Source organism: Piliocolobus tephrosceles, chromosome 3, assembly GCF_002776525.5.
Source record: "Piliocolobus tephrosceles isolate RC106 chromosome 3, ASM277652v3, whole genome shotgun sequence".
NCBI classification, from domain to species: Eukaryota; Metazoa; Chordata; class Mammalia; order Primates; family Cercopithecidae; genus Piliocolobus; species Piliocolobus tephrosceles.
The window spans coordinates 43,532,991-43,552,744 of NC_045436.1; the positions used below are offsets into that span (position 1 = coordinate 43,532,991).

The following is a 19,754-nucleotide window of genomic DNA, read 5'->3' on the forward strand; positions in this document are numbered from 1 at the left end:
AAAAAAAAAAAAAAAAAAACTAGCCAGGCGAGATGGTGGGCGCCTGTAGTCCCAGCTACTCGGGAGGCTGAGGCAGGAGAATGGCGTAAACCCGGGAGGCAGAGCTTGCAGTGAGCCGAGATTGCGCCACTGCACTCCAGCCTGGGCGACAGAGCGAGACTCCGTCTCAAAAAAAAAAAAAAAAAAAGACTACATCTTTAGTTTATTTTTACAGTGAAATATCAGGGAGGTGCTTTTATATCCAAAGTTCATGTAACAAAGAAGCAGGATATAAGCCAGGTGTGGTGGCTCACACCTGTAACCCCAGCACTTTGGGAAGCTGAGGCAAGAGGATTGCTTGAGGCCAGGAGTTCAAGACCAGCCTGAGTAACATAGCAAGAACCTGTCTCTCCCAAAAGTAAAGATTTTTTTAAAAGAAGCAACATACAGGTGAGGATGTTTTTATCTTTAATATATGAACAACTTTTACAGATCAAGAGGAAACATATATACCCATAGAAAAATGAACAAAGATTTTAAACTGGCCACACATAGACACACACACACACACACACACACAAATAAATGAGCAGCAAACCTATGAAAAGATGTACAACTGTACCGGTAATCATATTAGTGCAAATAAAATTAACAAAGTTCAACAAGAGTCACAAGACCTATTGTTGGCAAGAATGGAAAGACATAGAAATTCATACTGTTGGTCAAGTGTAGTGGCTCATGCCTGTAATCTCAGCACTTTGGGTGGCCGAGGCAATTGGATTGCTGGAGTCCAGGAGTTCGAGACCAGCCTAGGAAACCCAGGGAGACTCTGTCTTTACAAAAAAATTAAAAACAAAATTAGCCAGGTATGGTGGTGCTCCCATCACCCCAGTTAGTCAGGAGGCTGAGGTAGGAGGATCACTTGAGCCCAGGTGGTGGAGGCATGCCACTGCACTCCAGCCTGGGAGACATAGCAAGATCATGTCTCAAAACAAAACAAAAAAACAAAAGCACACTGTTGGTAGGTGTGTAAATAGGAATAGTCTTTCTATTTGGTAATTTAGCAATATGGATAAAAATTAAAAACAGAATAACAGCAGCAATAATAGTAACATTTATCAAAGCCATCATGGACTTGGTGCTGTGCTGCACACTTTGCATGTACTGTATTCTTTCCTCACAATAATTATTCTCACTCCTATATTAGAACTGTGAAAACTAGGACTCAAAGAGTTTGGATTTTCTTCCCCCAGGGTAATAACAGCTATTAAGTGGTAAAGTCAAGATTTAAACTTAACGTCTTAATAACTCCAGATTTCACAAGATAACCGCTTTGCTGTTCAGCTTGCTCTTTTTGGATCAGTTCCATTTTTAGGAATTTATGTCAAAAAGACAATTATTAAGTGCCCAAATTGCACATATAAGCATGTGGTAGGCTTTCATAGTTAGGTGTGAAGTATACATGCAGGTATATGAAATGTAGCCTTGGGTAGTTAGCTGGAACTGAGACCACTCAATAAACCTGGGAACCTGAAAGGTGCCCTCTCAGGGAAAGCACTACTAGAAAAACTCTAATCATTGGCCAAGATAAGCGATAGTGTCATCTTAGTCTGGGACTTTGAATGGGAGAAAATAAGTTTCTTGGGGGAAAAATGGAAACTCCACGTCTGTGCTATAGGTGGTTATCGAGTATGGATTTATGCTGTTTTCATCAGATTAGAAACTCAAGTCCAGAAATTAATGTTAAAACTAGTTCCAGACAAGAGTTCCAGAGGGAAAATGGCAGAGACATTTTCAGAATTACTAGAACATGAATCCTTAGATTGAAGAAGTTTGCGGGTCCCAAGCAGGGTGAGTTTAAATCTGCACCAGTATGTATCATGATAAACCTTCAATATAACAAAGACTACTACACTAACTACTACTAGTAATAATAACAAACACTTTGATAGTGGTTTCTTTGTGCTAGGTACTCTTCTAAGCACTTTGTGTATACCAGCTCATATATTTATAGACATTAACTCATTATTATTCTCATTTTCCTGAAGAGAAAAGGCACAGAAAAGTTAGAAAATTTTTGCAACATTACACCGCGAGTCTGTGGTCGAGCTGGGATTTGAATTCAGTCTAGCTGGGATTTGAATTCAGACAATCTGGCTCTTGAAGCTGTGCTCTTAACCGCTATATACACTGTTCAAAGAGAAAATCTTCCGGTCAAACAGAGAGAAAAGACAACTTTCTAAAAAACAACAACAGCATAAACAACAATTAGTGTGACAGCTGGCTTCTCTAAAGCAGTAATAGAGGTCCCCCCAAAATGGAATGTCTTCAAGGGGAAATGAAGTTAGAAAACAATTGTTAGCCTAGATTATTCCCAAGTAGACAATCATTCAAGAATGAGGGTGAGCTCTTCCGCTACTTATTCCTGTCCCCCTGCCCCCTTTTTTCCCCCTTCCTCTTCTTTTTTTAAAACATGTTTTTGGTTTCCTTCCCTCCCCTTGAGGCAGCCAGGGTTGGAGTGGCCTGTGGGGTCAGGACTGACGAAGCAGTTAGGACCAAGGGGGTGTGTTGGGCCCAGGACGTGGTTGGGGCTGAAGAGGTGACTAGGATGAAGTCTCAGGAGGTGGGTAAGACTAAGGAGGCAGTTGAGACTGATAGGGTCAGCAGATTGGTTACATGCAGGAGGTATGAGGAAATAAGTTAAAGGTAATGGGAACCTGACTTCTCTCTGTTGAAGAAGGGAGTTAGGAATATGGAACGGGGGAGGACTAGCATACGTCCTGTTGTGTTGACTGAAATTAGAGGCATCAGTATGGCCTGATGTTTTAAAAATACACGTAGATAGATAGATATAAAATAGATAAAATAGATATTGGTGTGTGTGTGTATACACATATGTATCTTTCCTACCAGTGTCCCACTGAAAGGGCCTAAAATCAGTTTCACCCTAGTAGCAATAAGTGTACCTAGCATGCTGGATCTTGGTTTCTAGATGCTGTTCTCAACCAATGGGGTGTCATGTCTGCAACTCACTCTCAATTAGGTATGAAGATAATAATTGAGTGTATATATCTGTACACTTTTTGTAGTGGTGGTGTAGATGTAAATTTTTATTCCATTTGAAACAGATTTAATACCTAATTATCATCGTTAATCTGGGTTTTAAAAATATATCATAAAGTTTATTTTGATCTAATTTTTAGCTTAGATAACCTATGAAAACTGAACAAAAAATACTCATTCAAAGCACCCCAAAGTACAAGTTACACTTATATATTGACTTACTGTTTTCCATGTAATTGCTTCTCAACTTAATATATTTTAAGCATATGCAATCCACAGTGTTTTATATGGAAGATAATGGCATTTAGAATCACACAGTCTGTGCTGCTGTGTGAATTTGGGCAAGGCTCTTATCTCTTTTTGTTCACTGTTTCCTCATCCATAGGCAATTCAGGATTGTTCAGAAACCAATCTGAAAAAAACATGAAAAAACTCGGCAGAATTACTGGCATGTAAGAGGCATGCAATAAGTGTTGCTTTCCCTCGTTTTGTTCTTTCTTTATTCTGTCTCTCACCAGTGTGGTTATGCAGGTCTCCTGGGCATTGGGAAATACAAAGCTTATTAATAAGGAACCATAGTAAGAGGGCTGTGTGTTTGTCCCTTTGTTCATATCTGGCCTCTCCCTTTGTATTTCATTTGTACCTTCATTTCTGTAATTAAGTCATCCATCATCATCCAGAAGATGAACCAAGTCAGATAGTAACCATAATTTGGGGAAGACAGTGGGGATAGGAAGATTGTGGAGCACTAAGGGTTACTAAGGGATCGGCAGCCAGTGTAAATCAGGAGATTAGAACAGAGGAGGTCTTTCCCACCAGAAGACTTTTATCGTCTGCCCTCAGAGTAGCTTATGATCTCTCAGAAAAATACTGATTGATCATAGCTGAATGACTTCAGCTGATGCTCCTCTCCAATTCCTTACTCAGCTAGCAAATTTTAGCTGTTCTGAATCTTGGGGCCACGCAGTGTTTGCAGTTTCTTTTCTTTCATTGATATCTTCATTTTTTACTTTGTTTCTTTGGGAGTATTTTTCTTGTTGCTAATTTTCTTTACACTTTTATATATAAGTAGATATTCCCTAAATGTCAACATACATTTTATGCAATTTTTAGTGCATGCAGACTCACTTCTATTTATTTTGTATTCTTCTTTGCATGTCTGCAAGACCAGACAATTTGTTCTTTAAGTAAACAGTGTATCTGCGGGGAAGGTAGAAGCCCTTATCGACACACTATTCATTAAAGTCTGTCATCAAATGGTGAGTATGTCCAGAAGGACCTGGAGCTTAGCCTACTTTTTTGGTTCCCTGGAACAAAAAACTTGTGGAAAAATTCCACAAGTCTCAGATGAAGGTTCTGCTCCCTAGCAGGAGTTCAAGTGCTGAAATTCAGAAGCCATATCCTTAGTTGTATTCTAATTACTGCCACAGTGCCTCACATCTAGTAGATGTTCAGAAAACGTTTCGATAAGTCACTCAGTAAGTAATTCAAGATCCTGCTTTTCATCCTAGATATTTGTACGAAAGCCTAGAAACCAGAATAGGATGACTGTGAACCTCTACTGGATCATGCTTTTGTAACACCTCCCAAGTACCTCTTCAGCCACTGCCCTATTTTATGCTCTTCTTTCAAGCAAAATTTGAAACAACTGTTCCAATTTCTACTTTTAACAGTGCCAACCCCACCCCCATACCCAATTTAATCAAGCCTCCCTAGCACTCTACTCAGCCTTTAGTCTCTGCCCTTCTCAAGGTCACCAGTGACCTCCATCTTCCAAATCCAGTGGTGATTTTTCTGTCCTCATCTTACAAAAACACTTGACAGTAGTAGGCAATTTGATCACTTGCGCCTTGTAACATGTTTCTCTTTTCATTTCCATGATACCTCTTTCTCCTGGAGTTTTTGTCTACTTCACAGACTGCTCCCCTTCTCAATTCCCTACATAGGTTCTCTAACCTCTAAATGTTAGAGGGTCTCAGACCTGGTTGTGGGTCCTGGCCTTTACTCTGTCTACAATATCTTCCCAGGAAAATTTATCCAATCATCCAATCCTGTGGTTTGATGTAATATCAGAATACTTGTGCTGTGCCAATTGATGTCTTCAACACTGATTTTTTTCTTAAATGCCAGATTCATACATCAAAATGCCTATTTTGTGTTCCATCCTAGATATCTAAAAGGTATTTCAAGCTTACCGTGTGCAAAGTAGAAGTCTTGATCTCACCATCCCTAAACTGCTTCTTTCTCTATTTCTTAATTCAGTGAATGCCTCTGCCCGTTCCATGGACTTAAAAGTGTTCCTTGATTTCTCTCTTTCCATTGTCTTCCCCTCCCCATATCTAATTTATCAGAAAATGCTATTGGATCTATTTTCAAACTGTATCTTGAGTTTATCAACTTCTCTTCATCTTCACTATGACTATTCAAATTCAAGATGCCATTAACTCATTTTGCCTGTTGTGCTGTAATTATGTCTATTGTACTATAATTATTTCCTAATTGGTCCACCTCCTTCTACTCTAATCCCCCTAAAATTTTGACTCCACACATTGGCTGTAGTAATCTTTTAATAATATAAACTTTTACATTGTATTCCCATACTCTCTCCCAACCCTTTCTTGGTGTTAAAAACCTTTCTTGTCTTCCTGTTGCCCTTAGGTTAAAATCTACACTCCTTATTCCAACCAGTAAGCCCTGTTATCTAGCCCACCCATCCTCTGTGGCGCCACCTTATGCTACACCCTCCACAGTCAGCTCACCACAGCAGCAAAAACTTTCTCCCCTCAAGCATTTCAAGTCTGTTTTCTCCTCAGAACCTTTGTACTAGCCACCCCCTGTGTCTAGAACATTCTTTCCTCAGATCTTCACTAGATTTGTTCCTCTTGTCATTCCATTGTCAGTGCAAATGACATCTCTACAGTGGCCTTCCCTGAATACTTCCCTAGTACTTTCTATCACATTACCCTGTTTATTCCCTTAACAGCTGGGTTACCACTATCAAAAGTTAATCTTGCTAATTTCTCTATTGCCTGTCAATCTCCACTAGAATGTAAGCTCTGAGAGAATAGGGTCCTTGTCTGCCTTTTTCACTCTCCGTTCTCCTGCTGCTTACACAGGGCCTGGCACCTAGTGTGTGCTAAATATCTGTAGAATAAATGAACTGTTTTTCCAGGATTCAGCTAGAGCAAAAACCCTGGGAGTTTGGGAGTCTTACCAGTCACTGGTCTGTGATACCTAGTCACATGCAGAGTTTCTCTTTTCCCACTTTGGCTATTTTTTTATCTCCATTCTTTTCTCCTTTTTCAGGATGGACTTGTTGTTTGTTTCTGTCTCTCAAAGCCTTTACAAAGCCACATTTTATTCTTCTTGTCTTTTGACATCACCCAGAAATTCTTTTCTGAGGTATAGTAATTACAGCATGCTGTGGTCCATAAGTCTGTTTCTTATTATGTCAAATTAGAGGACTTCCTGATCACTGGTCCTAGGCTTGTCTACTTTTCTTATAACAAATGTTCCACAGTTTGGTAAGAAGTTGATGGAATATAGATTCTCCTTTGGTATTTCTGCTTTTCTTGATCTTAATTTTTCTTCTCTGACTTCTTTTGTGATGAAGAATCTTTTTGATATTATTTCTCTAACTATATCTTTAACCAGAAAGATAACTAAATATTTAAGCTATAATGGATGCCACACATTCATTTTCTGTGTATGTATAAGTGTGTGTATATACGAGTGTATGTAATTATTAACTTTTTTACATGGCTCTTCCTTATATCCTAATTGATACTTTATTGCCAAAATAAATGTCAAATTGTAGGATACTGACTTATGTAAAGAGATTTATCTATTTTTTAGTACACAATAGAATATTTTCCCTATTCATTCAGTCATTCACATGCATATTCACATATTTTCAGAAATGTCAAGATGCTCCTAAGAGTTATTGTGTTCTGATTACATGATGTTGCCGAAAATTCCAATGCTACATCAATACATCTTTGGACACTTGTGACATTATATACACCTGGGCTGCCTGAAGAGTGAACTTTACTTTTACAACTTCATATCTTAAACTTCTGGTCCCCAGAGTCTCTCCCCAAAATGAACAACTTCTTTTGTTATTGCTTTATCCGGTTTTTCTTTCAGCTTTAGTTTCCACTCTTGTTTTGTATTGTTAAATCATACCCCAGGGAATTCCTAAAGGTGTTTCCTCTGCTCTCCTGTTTTGAAGCCACGTTAAATTTACGCACCATACAAGGACTGCTTGGGCATCCTGTTGCAGTTCTTTATTGGCTCTTGAACAACTCATAGACTTAATGTTTCAACACTGCTTCAGTGTGAATGGACTAGCCATAATGAAGGAATTGTGTGTGGATGATCTCACTCTGCAATTTAAAGTTCACGAGTGACATTAATTAGAAGTCCCATTAAACAGGATATGAAGGAAAGCTTCAAGCTCTCCAACTGCTAAAAATCCTTTGCAAACTATCCCTGGTGCAGACCGGAACATAGTTGTGGTTTCTTCAAACTCAAGGATTTTGTCCCCACAGCACAAATGAGAAAGGTTACCAGTAATCAATTATGTATATTATTGGGGATGTGTTTCCAAAGCAGACCTATTTTATCCTGAAATTCCTGGATAATTTTGATGCTGTTTGAGTTGTTAAGTTGGAAGAAATTCCCAGCTGTCTGAAAACTTTTCTGACATTATTTTAGTTGACAAACAGGTTGCAAGTGGCCCTGCTTTAAAATGAGCATTATTTAATACACAGTAAACCATCTTTTAGTTCTTACGTCAGTCTTAACTTTATTAAAGTCAAAAGTAATGTTTGGGGAGAGTAAAATCATAAATATAAATATGATTCATAAATACTTTAAAAAAACAACAGAGCTCCTAGTTGAATAGAAATTCCACTTAGAATTGTAGTTTATCTTTGAAAGAAAAACTTCTGGGATTGAGGGTAAACTGGTTTTAGAAAAGAAATCAAATGTTATGGAATTTGAAAATCTAATTTGGCATATATTAGATTAATGCCCTGTAAAAGCCCAGAGTCTGAATTCAGTTAACAGAGTGTTTGACTTAATTCTCTTGTTTCTTTTTCTCCTTTTCCTTTTATTATTTGTGTTTAAATCTTGGTGACTTTTCCTTGTATGGGTTTAAACATATTGTACTGAATTTCTAAAGGGGCTGGTCCCTCACTGCTTTTTTTTTTTTTTTTTTTTTTTTTTTTTTCCCCAGTGATTTTAAAGGAAGTAGTGGTCCGGAATTTGTGTGCATGCACAATTACTCTTTTCCTGAATGTATATAATTCCACAGTCTTACCAATGTACATATTTTTTGCTTGCAAATAAGCATGGATTTAAAAATTTGGTACATAAAGAGTAAGGTTGATAAGGCCTTTTCATGTATTTGTATCCTAATATGTTTTTATTTTTAAAATATATGCTGCAACTGATTGAACTAAATTTGATTGTGACTTGTTCCACACAACTGTAATTCCTTCAAAAACATGTCAATACGCAGTATATTTAAGGTGATGTCAGCAACAATTCCTTCTTTATTTAGAGTAATGTAATCTAAAACTATCAACCTTTTCTACTTTCATGAGCTTTTGACTTTCATACCATAATGTACAAAATAATTTATTTTATTTAAAGCTTTTGGTAAAATGTCCATCACTTGAAGGAGAATTTTTATTTAGATATGCTCTTTCCACTAAAATAGACTTTTCTTTGAGTATCTGTGTTTCTTTCCATGTTGTGAGCCCTTTGAATTACTTTGGTTCAATTAGTTATTCCTTTATTTAAAAGTTAACATAATGGTCCCATTTTGTGGTCAAAAAATTGAACCAAGCAGGGTGATTCGGTTAGGGAACAAAATGTCAAATGATATCAGAATCTAGTTACCTTATCAATCCTCTTCAGATAGACATGATTAAGCAACCTTTTATATAATATGTCTGAGCCAGAGAGAAGAAATAATTAGTATTGGAAGGCTGTGGGAGAAAAACCTTGTAGATTGTCATATAGTGAGAGCAATCCATGATACATACATTTAAAGAAAGAAGAAAGATCAGTGTCTCAAATTCAAAGGCTAACTTGGCTTACTTTTATGAGGACATCTCATTGGTTTTTATGTATGCTAAGTTCTATAGAGTTCAAATTGAACAAAGAAAAACAAGTGACATATATGGTTAAATACAAGTACTATGTACAGGGGTGACTTGGGGGATAGAATATATATTGAAATATTGAATAAACAAAGTAGTAACACTCCTCTAGCAAGACATTCATGCTGTGTAATGTGTATCTATACTTGTTTTGGTTTTCATTTATGTTCTTGCATTTTAATACTGAAAATCATGTCCGATGTTAGTGTATGTTGGGAGCAAATATATGTATCAGCACCTGCCTCCAGTTTACTCACAAGCAGCCATGTCATTTATTTGTGCAGTCAATTGTTCCATCTATTATGTGCACCATTATGAAAAGTGCTGGGGAAGGAATGGTTACAGAAAATATTCAGATGTAAAATCTGCCTGAATGAACTTCTGCTTTAAAAAGGAAGTCACATACACATGAATCTATGAAATACAAGATAGTAGCAACTGTGTGGGGTTTTTTTTTGTTATTGTTCATTTGTTTTGAGACAGGGTCTTGCTCTGTCACCTAGGATGTAGTGCAGTGGCATGATCACGACACACTACAACCTCAAACTTCTGGGCTCAAAGCAATCCTCCTGCCTCAGCTTTCTGAACAGCTGGGACTATGTTCTGGCACTATGTTGGCCACATTGCCTGGCTAAGTTATTATTATTATTATTATTATTATTATTATTATTATTTTGGTAGAGTTGGAGGTCTTGCTCTGTTGCTGAGGCTGGTCTCAAACTCCTGTTCTCGGGCAGTCCTCCAGCCTCCACCTCCAAAGGTGCCGGGATTACAGGCGTAAGCCACCGTGCCCAGCCAAAACTGCATTTTAATAGAGAAACCTGTAATAGCAGGAGAGGTGACATGGAAACATGGAGTGAGAGTTCGGAGGAGAAAACGGAGACTATCAGAGAAGCCTTTATGAAAGAAGTTGAAATGTTGTTTGGAGAACAATATTCCCTTTTAATGTTTCTTACAGCTGAACAAAGGTCATGTATTTCTAAAAAGGCATGAGTTTTTAGGAATAGAAATTATTCATTTTATACCATATGAATAAGAATATGGAGAAATGTGATCCCATGGATGAGAAAAAGGACTTAGAAGAAAGATATATTTGAATCTTTTCCCATGTCTTCCATATTTTCATTTGTTTATGTGGTTCATGTTTATTGTGTGTGTACATGTTTGGACTCTGTTTCCTCCCTTAATCAGTATACGGTATTGCTTGAAGATAAAAGTATGGGGCTGGGCATGGTGGGTCATGTTTGTAATCCTAGCACTTTGGGAGGCTGAGGCGGATGAATTGCCTGAGGTCAGGAGTTTGAGAACAGCCTGGGCAACATGGCAAAACCCAATCTCTACTAAAATACAAAAATTAGCCGGGTGTAATGGCGCACGCTTGTAATAGTCCCAGCTCCTCAGGAGGCTGAGGCACAAGAATTGCTTGAACTCAGGAGGCTGAGGTTGCAGTGAGCCAAGATTGCGCCACTGCACTACAGCCTGGGCAACAGAGTGAGACTCTGTCTCTAAAAAAAAAACAAAAAAAGATAAACTTATAGGCTTTTGTTTTGGTGTCCTCACATAAATACTGAACTAGTATAATTGGCCTTTATAATTTATGATTTATTGTATAATATATACTCCCTTGAAAATCTTTTCATGGCAAGCTCATTATACCTTGGCCATTTCTTTGTTGTCGAAAGAAAAAATATGAAACAATACCTATTTATTTTGTTATTTAGTTACAGCACTGGTAGATAAAAGATTTAATGAGGTAACATGTTGAACTAAAGACTTAAGTCAAGTTTTTATTTATGTTATAACCATGGTTATGAAAATTCAAAATCTAGGGCTGACCTTGACCAGTCCCCAGAGTCAGTGATATTGGCCTTACATATCAGGTTCAAGAAAACTTACGATTATGCTGATTAGACTTCCTGAAATAATACAGAATAATACTGACTGTTTAGATTCACATATTTTAGCTGTATTCATTCATTGAAGTGGATATTCTATGGATCTTTGAAACAATTTTACCTTAATTTTACATAATTTTTAAATGAGATTTTAAATGTGTTTGTACTTTGAAATTGAAGTCAGGAGCTATCAGGCCTACTCTGAATGCTATAGAACCCTGAATTTTCAAAAGTTTCCGAGAATAATTGCTCTTATTGGTAGGTACCAGTATAGTTAGATGTGCACACTATATCATTCCCTTCCCTAAAGACTAGTTTCGTACATTTTATACTCAGATTATATTTACTATGGATTTTGATTGGACTTCATACAGTATTTGGTAATAATTTATGCCGATTTCAACTTTCCAAATTCACGGCTTGAGTTGGATAGGTAGTGGTGTATCTTGAACTCTTTTAAGGTAGCCTTTCTTTCCTCTGTGTTTTATAGAAATTACTCAGTGTGCCATGCACTCATTTATTTCAACAATAAACATTTGTTCACTTCTTTGTTTCTAGCTTCAGCACAATGTCTATTCCATAGTGAACAGGGTAGTTTGTGCCTTTATGGAGGTTACATTCTAGTGTGGAAAGCAAACATTAAGCTACTGGTTATGCAAAAGTTGTTAACCAAAGACTGTAAAGTATAAAGAGATAATGTAGTAGAAGGACTGCCTCAATGAATTCCACCTCCACCATTTACAAGCTCTGTGATCTTGTACATATTTCTTAATCTTTCTAGGACTCATTTTCACATCTATAAATGGAGATAATGCTAATAAGCTCATGAGGTTGTTATAAAAGCTAAATTTTTAAAATGCATGTAAAGAATGGAGCATAATGCCTAACACAGAGAAACACTTAGTAGCAATTGACTTTTTTCTTTTTTAGACACGGTCTTGCTCTGTCGTCCAGGCTAGAGTGTGGTGGCATGATCTCAGCCACCCACCACCCCCCAATAACTGGGACACAATTGACTTTTAAGCTCATACCTGAACAACAGAATTTCCTAAGTGGAGAACATTTACTAAGAGAGAACACCAGGATCAAGGGCCTTGAGGCAGGATTGCCCATGTTGTTTTCAAGGAACTAAAAGAAAGCCGTTGTGCCATGAGCTCAGAAAATGGAGAGGAGAATGGCTTGAGATGAGGCTGAGGTAGTCAGTGGTAGCAAGGTCATGCAGTGTCTTGTGGGTCTTGTTAAGGACGTATCAGGGCTTTATTCTAAGGGCAATAGGAAGACTTTTCACAAGAGAATGATGTCATTCAATTTGAGTTTTGGAAAGATTATTCTGGCTTTAGTATTAAGAATCATTCAAAATCTTTCACCAGGCATTGAGGGGTCTGGCTCATCTCTTAAGGGACCTTTGGGGAAAAATATTGGTGGATACTTTTGCTATTGTCATCTTCATAGTTGATGATCCCTGGGACAACAATGAGTGACATAATTGGCATTGCCAATTTTTTTGTTTTTCAGTAAATCTGAAGGTCATAGGTATGTGAGTATGAGTGAGTGTGTGTGTATTCATCTTTGCACACATATATACATAAAAACATATACATGCACATATATAGACACCCACACATATATATGTACATACGTGTATAGAGGGAGAGCCAACGTGTTTTTCTCTTTCTCCCTCTTACCATTCAATCTCAATGTTTTTTAAATTATGACACATAGGTTTAAGAGATAAGGGAGATAGAATATATTTACCAATCCTTTTAGTCTATACAGTATAATGACATATTATCATGATTAGTCTTCATGTGAGAATGGTAACATATTATGTTATACATAATGACTTTATAATATAGATTCACAAATTTCAGAAATTATAGAGATACAACAGAGTCCTGTGTTCTTTTGCATGTCATGATGAATGCAGCAGTTGTATGTATATACAAGGATAGATCATACTGAGCATCCCCGAGCTCCGTTTGCAGACAAGTCGTATCTCCACCATGACAAAATTCCCACAAGATTTTGAATTATTAATGTCTTGGAATCTGCGGGATTCAGCAGATATATTCAGTGTTATTGATGGCAAACTTTATCTCTTTTATTCCTGAGACACATAATGAAATAGGGAGTTCCTCAAATAACCACAGTTACTGTTTAGGGCAATTTTGTAGGGGCCAGTAGGCTTTTGCCTTAATGTGTATGAATATAATTTTTCTCTCTCACAGCAGAATGTATGGAAGATAGAGGGAGAGTGAATTCGCACTAATGTATGAACCTCCAGCCTTCTCAGTGCAGTGCATCCTGTGAGGGCAAGATTCTCTAATTGCACCTACTTCACATAATGAGAGCTTTTAATGACAATTACTGAGTAGAGTTAGGGATGTATGGGGACTTTAGAGAAGATGTATTGACCTTGAGAAGACAAGAATTCATCTGCCTTTTGTACAGCTCTGTCCCTAACAATTGACCAGCCACTCAATGAAATCCAGCTCTACAGACTTGTACCAAATATTTGAGCAGATTTTAAACTGAGGAGCTGAGGTATACTTTATTTCTCAACTCAAATTAGGTCAGACAGTTCAAGAATTCTGTTTGCTTTTAGCAGTGTTTTTACTTTACGCTTTTTCTTCCTTGGTGATGGTCACACAGACTGTTTTTCTCTTTGGTAACAACAATAACCCATAGTTCAGACTATGGGTTCTTTTTAGAGACATTGATTTGCACCATCACAAATTGGATACCTGACATTGTTTTCCTCTTAACACATTTGTAGTGTTCACATTTAGAAGGCCAATATTTAAAAACTGGTATATTTGTATAATATGTATATGAGAACTGTAAGAAAGATGAACAAATTAAAGAGAATTGCTGATTGTTTTATTAAGGGCAAGAGTTTATATGGTCTACAAGTCCTTTTTTGAGCAAAGTAGTTTTTTTATAAGTCAAGATGACATTTTATGGACATGTCATCCTTTTAGGAACTTTTAAACATTTTAATTACACAACACACACACATTTAACTAGCAAGATGATAGTGTCCTTTCCAGTTTCACTAGTGATCTCTCTCCTTAATGAAAACAGATCAAAGTTAATTTGTTTTTCCCTTTCAAGTTGCTCTGAGCGTTAGTTTCTTTTAAAACCCCTTTTGCTTCCATATTTCCCACCTTTACAACCATTTTTTTTTTTTTTTTTTTTTTTTTTTTTTTTTTTTTTTTTTTTTTTTGCATTTTAACTTTTCTGTCTTTATGCCTGGAAAATCTGATTTTAGAATTAAAAGCAAAAAGTACTTACAATGCAGGCAAGTTTAAACCCAGTAGACTTAAATAATCTGCAATTAATATAACTGGTAAAGCAGGAGGGGAAAAATTGCTCGTGTTTTCCTAGCTCCTCCTGCTCTGAATTTTTCCTGTCCTAGGATTCTGATTGAAACAACCATATTTTTTTATTCTTTTCTTTTCTTTTCTTAGAGACAGGATCTTGCTTTGTCGCCCAGACTGGAGTTCAGTGGCTTAAACATGGCTCACTGCAGTCTCGACCTGCTGGCTCAAGGCTCAAGTGACCCTCCTGCCTCAGCCCTGCAGGTAGCTAGGACTACAGGTGTGCACCTCCATGCCCGGCTAATTTTTTGTATGTTTTGTAGAGATACAGTTTCACCATGTTGCTTAGCCTGGTCTTGAACTCCTGAGCTCCAGCAGTCTGACCGCCTTGGCCTCCCAAAGTGCTGGGATTACTGGTGTGAGCCACTGTACCCAGGCTAAATAACTATCTTTTACATATTCTGTATCCTCCTTCAAAACTGCCCCATGCCTAATTTTAATCCTTTAATAGCTATTAGCTTTACAGGACTACAATCCATCACTGAAACCATAAAACATGATTGCCTTCTGTCAATTTCAATATAGTTTCTTGTGAACAGGTTTACTTACAACTAAAGAGCTCATTTTCTTTTCTTCATTCAATCATCACATGTATTTGTTGATTGATTATTCTGTGTAAGATATAAAATATTAGTGGAAATAGTTTTTCAAATAGCAGAATCTAGATGTCTTCAACAAATTTTACTATTAAAAGGTTAAAATCACACCCTCACACCTTAGTGACGTTATGTACTGTTATAATTGTCATTATGATTCCTAAAAATATGTTTTTTTGAGATTCCATAGGTTGCATTCAGCTAACATTTATTGAGCATCTATTAAACTAGGCAACTGTGCTAAGTGATTTGGCATCCATTATCTCACAGATTCTAACAACAGCCCCACGGAGGAATGGTCATCTGCATTTTATAGCTAAGAACTCTGAGAATCATAGAGGCTAGTTAAGTGATTTGCCCAGGGTTTCATAGCCAGGCGGCCAAACCAAAAGGTCTTCTAATTCCAAGTCTGAGGTTCCTATCAATCTAATAGCCATTCCCTTCCCTGCCCTGTTACATTAGAAGCTGATAAACCAACCCTGGTCATAAAGACACTATGATGTGCTAAGGAGAGTGAAGTTCTCTCTGAGAATGTTGGTCTACTGCTTGCCTTGGCACTACTTATAGCTTTTGAAAGAGGTAAGAGATCTCATTAAGTGTATATGTTTATTTTAGTTGGTTCAGGCTGCTGTAACAAATTACCATAGACTCTATGACTTTAACAAAACAAAAACATTTATTTCTTGACAGTCTGGAGCTGGAAATCCAAGATAGGGGTGTCAGCATGTAAAGTTGGTTGGATTCTGATGAAAGCTTTCTTCCAGGTTGCAGACAACTGACTTTTCCTTGTGTCTCCACATGGTAGAGACCAGGCTAGCTAGCTCTCTGCCCTCTTTTAAATTTTTTATTTTTATAGACTTATGGGACACAAATAGAGTTTTGTTACATTGATGTATTGCATAGTGGTGAGGTCTGGGTTTTAGTGTATCTGTTGCCCAAATAGTGAATATTGTACCCAATGGGTAAATTTTCAACCCTCACCCTCCTTCCACTCTTCTACCTTTTGGAGTCTCCCAATGTCCATTGTTCCACTCTGTGTCCATTGTTTAGCTCCTGCTTGTGAGTAAGAACATGTAGTTTTGATTTTCTGTTTCTGAGTTCTTTCACTTAGGATAATGGTCTCCAGTTGAGTTGTTTGAGTTCCTTGCAGATTCTGAGTATTAACCGTTTGTTGGATGCATAGCTTGCAAATATTTTCTCCTATTCTGTAGGTTATCTATTTGCTCTGTTAATTATTTCTTTTGCTGTACAGGAGCTTTTTAATTTAATTAAGCCCCATTGGTCTATTTTTGTTTTTGTTGCGTTTTCTTTTGAGGACTTAGTCATGAATTCTTTGCCTATGTTAATGTCCAGAAGAGTTTTTCTTTCCTAGGTTTTCTTCTAGGATTTTTTTTTTCTTTTTTGTCTGTCTTTTTTTTTTGAGACAGAGTCTCACACTGTCCCCCAGGCTGCAGTGCAGTGGCACCATCTCAGCTCACTGCAAGCTCTGCCTCCTGGGTTCACGTGATTCTCCTGCCTCAGCCTCCCGGGTAGCTGGGACTACAGGCGCGCACCACTACACCTAGCTAATTTTTTGCATTTTTACTAGAGAAAGGGTTTCACCGTGTTAGCCAGGATGGTCTTGGTCTCCTGACCTTGTGATCCACCCACCTCAGCCTTCCACTGTGCTGGGATTACAGGCGTGATCCACCGCACCCAGCCTCTTCTAGTATTTTTATAGTTTCAGGTTTTACATTTAAGTCTTTAATCCATCTTGAGTTAATTTTTGTAAATGGTGAGAGACGTGGGTCCAGTTTCATTTTCTGTATATGGTTCTCCAGTTTTCCCAGCACCATTTATTGGAGTGTCCTTTCCCCAGTGTATATTTTTGTCAACTTTGTCAAAGATCAGTTGGTTGTAGGTATGTGGCCTTATTTCTGGGTTCTCTATTCTGTTCCACTGATCTATTTGTCTGTTTTTATACCAGTACCATGCTGTTTTGGTTAATATAGCCTTGTAATATAATTTGAAATCAGATAATTTGATGCCTCCAGCTTTGTTCTTTTTGCTTAGGATTGCTTTGGCTAATCAGGTTCTTTTTTAGTTCCCTGTGGATTTTAGAATTGTTTTTCTAATTCTGTGAAAAATGATGTTGGTAATTTGATAGGGATTACATTGAATCTGTAGATTGTTTTGGGCAGTATGGTCATTTTATCAGTATTGATACTTCCAGTCTGTGAGCATGGAATGTTTTTCCATTTGTTGGTGTCATCTCTTGTTTCTTTCATCAGTATTTTGTAATTGTCCTTGTAGAGATCTTTTACACCTCCTTAGATAAATGTATCCCTAGGTATTTTTTTGGTATGTTTTATAAATGAGACTGAGTTCTTTATTTGGTTTTCAACTGGATTGTCATTGGTATATAGAAATGTTACTGATTTTTGTACTTGATTTTGTATTCTGAAACATTGCTGAAGTCATTTATCAAACCTAGGAGTCTTTTGTAGGAGTCTTTAGGGTTTTCTAGATATAAGATCATATTATCAGTGAACAGAGATAATCTGACTTCCTCTTTTCCAATTTAGATGTCTTTTGTTTCTTTCTCTGCCTGATTGCTCTAGCTAGGAATTCCAGTACTATGTTGAATAACACTGGTAAAAGTGGGCATCCTTGTCTTATTCCAGTCCTAGGAGAAATGCTTTCAACTTTTCCCTGATGCATATGATGTTGGCTCTGAGTTTGTTTGTTTGATGCCTCATTTGTTGTGAGTTTTTATCATGAAGGGATGCCAAATTTTATGAAATGCTTTTTCTACATCTATTGAGATGATCATATGGTTTTTGTTTTTAATTCTGTTTATGTATTGAATCACATTTATTGGTTTGCATATGTTGAACCATCCGTATGTTTCTAGAATAAGACCCACTTGACTGTTGTGTATTATCTTTTTGATGTGCTGCTGAATTCGGTTTGCTAGTATTTGGTTGAGGATTCTTGCATCTATGTTAATCAGGGTTATTCTCTGGCCTCTTCTTATAAGGATACTAATCTAAATCATGAGGGCTCCACCTTTGTGACCCAATTATCTTCCAAAAATCCCACCTCCAAATACTTTCACATCAGGATTGGGATTTTAATTTGTATTAAATTATAAAGAAACTTACTAAAAGGTCAGAAATAGAATCTAATTCTCCCTCCGATTCTCTCACAAACATACATTTATTCAGTGATTTTGCTGATTGATTTTGTAGTTGTTTATTGAGTATCTCCTATATGTAAGACACTATACTAAGCTCTATGAAAAATAGAACTTGCTATTAGATATGCTTCCTTTCCTCAAGTGCCCATGGACTATTAATGAAGTGAGACATATACACAAATAATTGTCCTGCCAAGAAGAAAGCAGTATGTAGTACAAAGAGAGGCACATATAACCGAAGGAATATTTAGAAGAGTAAGTTTTATGGGTTAAGGGGCATTTGAGTAAACTTTGAAGGATAGATTTGGACATATGGCAGATAACAGTACATTCCAAAAAAAGGAAACAGTAAATGCATGATATAGAAAGTGGTGAGAATTCATTAGGTTAGAGAAAGTACCTTTGAAGGGCCAGAATAGCAGAAGGCATTAACAACACACAGTATGTGAATACAAGCTAAGGTATTAGGTGAGCATTGCCACAATGTCACACACACAGTTTGCAAGTAACAGAGAGTTTGGGAGGCAGACAGTTGAGAGAGAGGTGGCAAAATGTTAATGACTGATAATTGGTGAGTACAGGTAAAGGGTATATGAGTGTTCATTATACTATTCTTAACAACATTTCTGTAGGTTTAAAAACATTTTTTTTAAGTTGAGGACATCACTAATCATGAGAGAAATGCAAATCAAAACCACAGTGAGATACCAACTCACACCAGTTGGAATGGCTATTATTAAACAGTCAAATAACAACAGATGTTGGCAGTGCTGCAGAGAAAAGGGAATGTTTTTACACTGTTGGTAAGAATCTAATTTAGTTTAGCCACTGTGGAAAGCAGCTCAAAGAGTTCTCATAGACTTTAAGATAGAACTACCATTTGACACTATACTCCCATTACAGCTATATGTCCAAAGGAAAATAAGTTGGTCTTCCAAAAAGACATGGACTCATATGTTTATCACTGAATTATTCACAATAGCAAAAACATGGAATCCACTTAGGTACCCCATCAACAGTTGATTAGATAAAGAAAATATGGTACATATACATCATGGAATACTATGCCTCCATAAAAAGGAAAGAAATCATGACTTTTGCAGCAACATGGATGTAGCTTGTGGCCATCATCCTAAGTGAGTTAATGCAAGAAAAGAAAACCAAATACTGCATGTTCTCACTTGTAAGTGGGATCTAAACACTGGGTACTTAGGGACATGAAGATAGCAACAAGAGACACTGGGGACTACTAGAGTCAGGAGGGAGGAAGGGGGCAAGAGTTGGCTAACTATTGGATAATATGCTCACTGTCTGGCTAATGAGATCAACTGTACGCCAAACTTCAGCATCATGCAGTATACCCAGAGGAAAGGATACAAGGTGGCAATTTTATAAGAAATTTAAAATAAACGATGTGATTTTTAAACACATTTGGAATATTTTTAATCTCCGGATTCTGAAATGTATTTCTCGAAGAAGACATTACTATATAT

At 37.1% G+C, this 19,754-nt stretch overlaps 1 protein-coding gene across 5 annotated transcripts in view; it reads left to right on the forward strand.

Moving 5' to 3' along the window:
• The window catches only part of SLC10A7 (solute carrier family 10 member 7), a 277,847-nt gene that overhangs the window by 136,957 nt on the left and 121,136 nt on the right, over window positions 1-19,754 (forward strand). The window contains exons 6-7 of one of the 5 annotated variants that reach the window (XM_023227277.1): window positions 3,428-3,494; window positions 4,209-4,228. The exons of the other annotated variants lie outside the window; for them this stretch is intronic. Of the exons in view, the coding sequence (XP_023083045.1) occupies window positions 3,428-3,469 (42 nt within the window). The 3' untranslated portion in view covers window positions 3,470-3,494; window positions 4,209-4,228. Of the gene's footprint in view, window positions 1-3,427; window positions 3,495-4,208; window positions 4,229-19,754 lie in introns of those variants that run through there. 5 annotated transcript variants of the gene reach the window in all.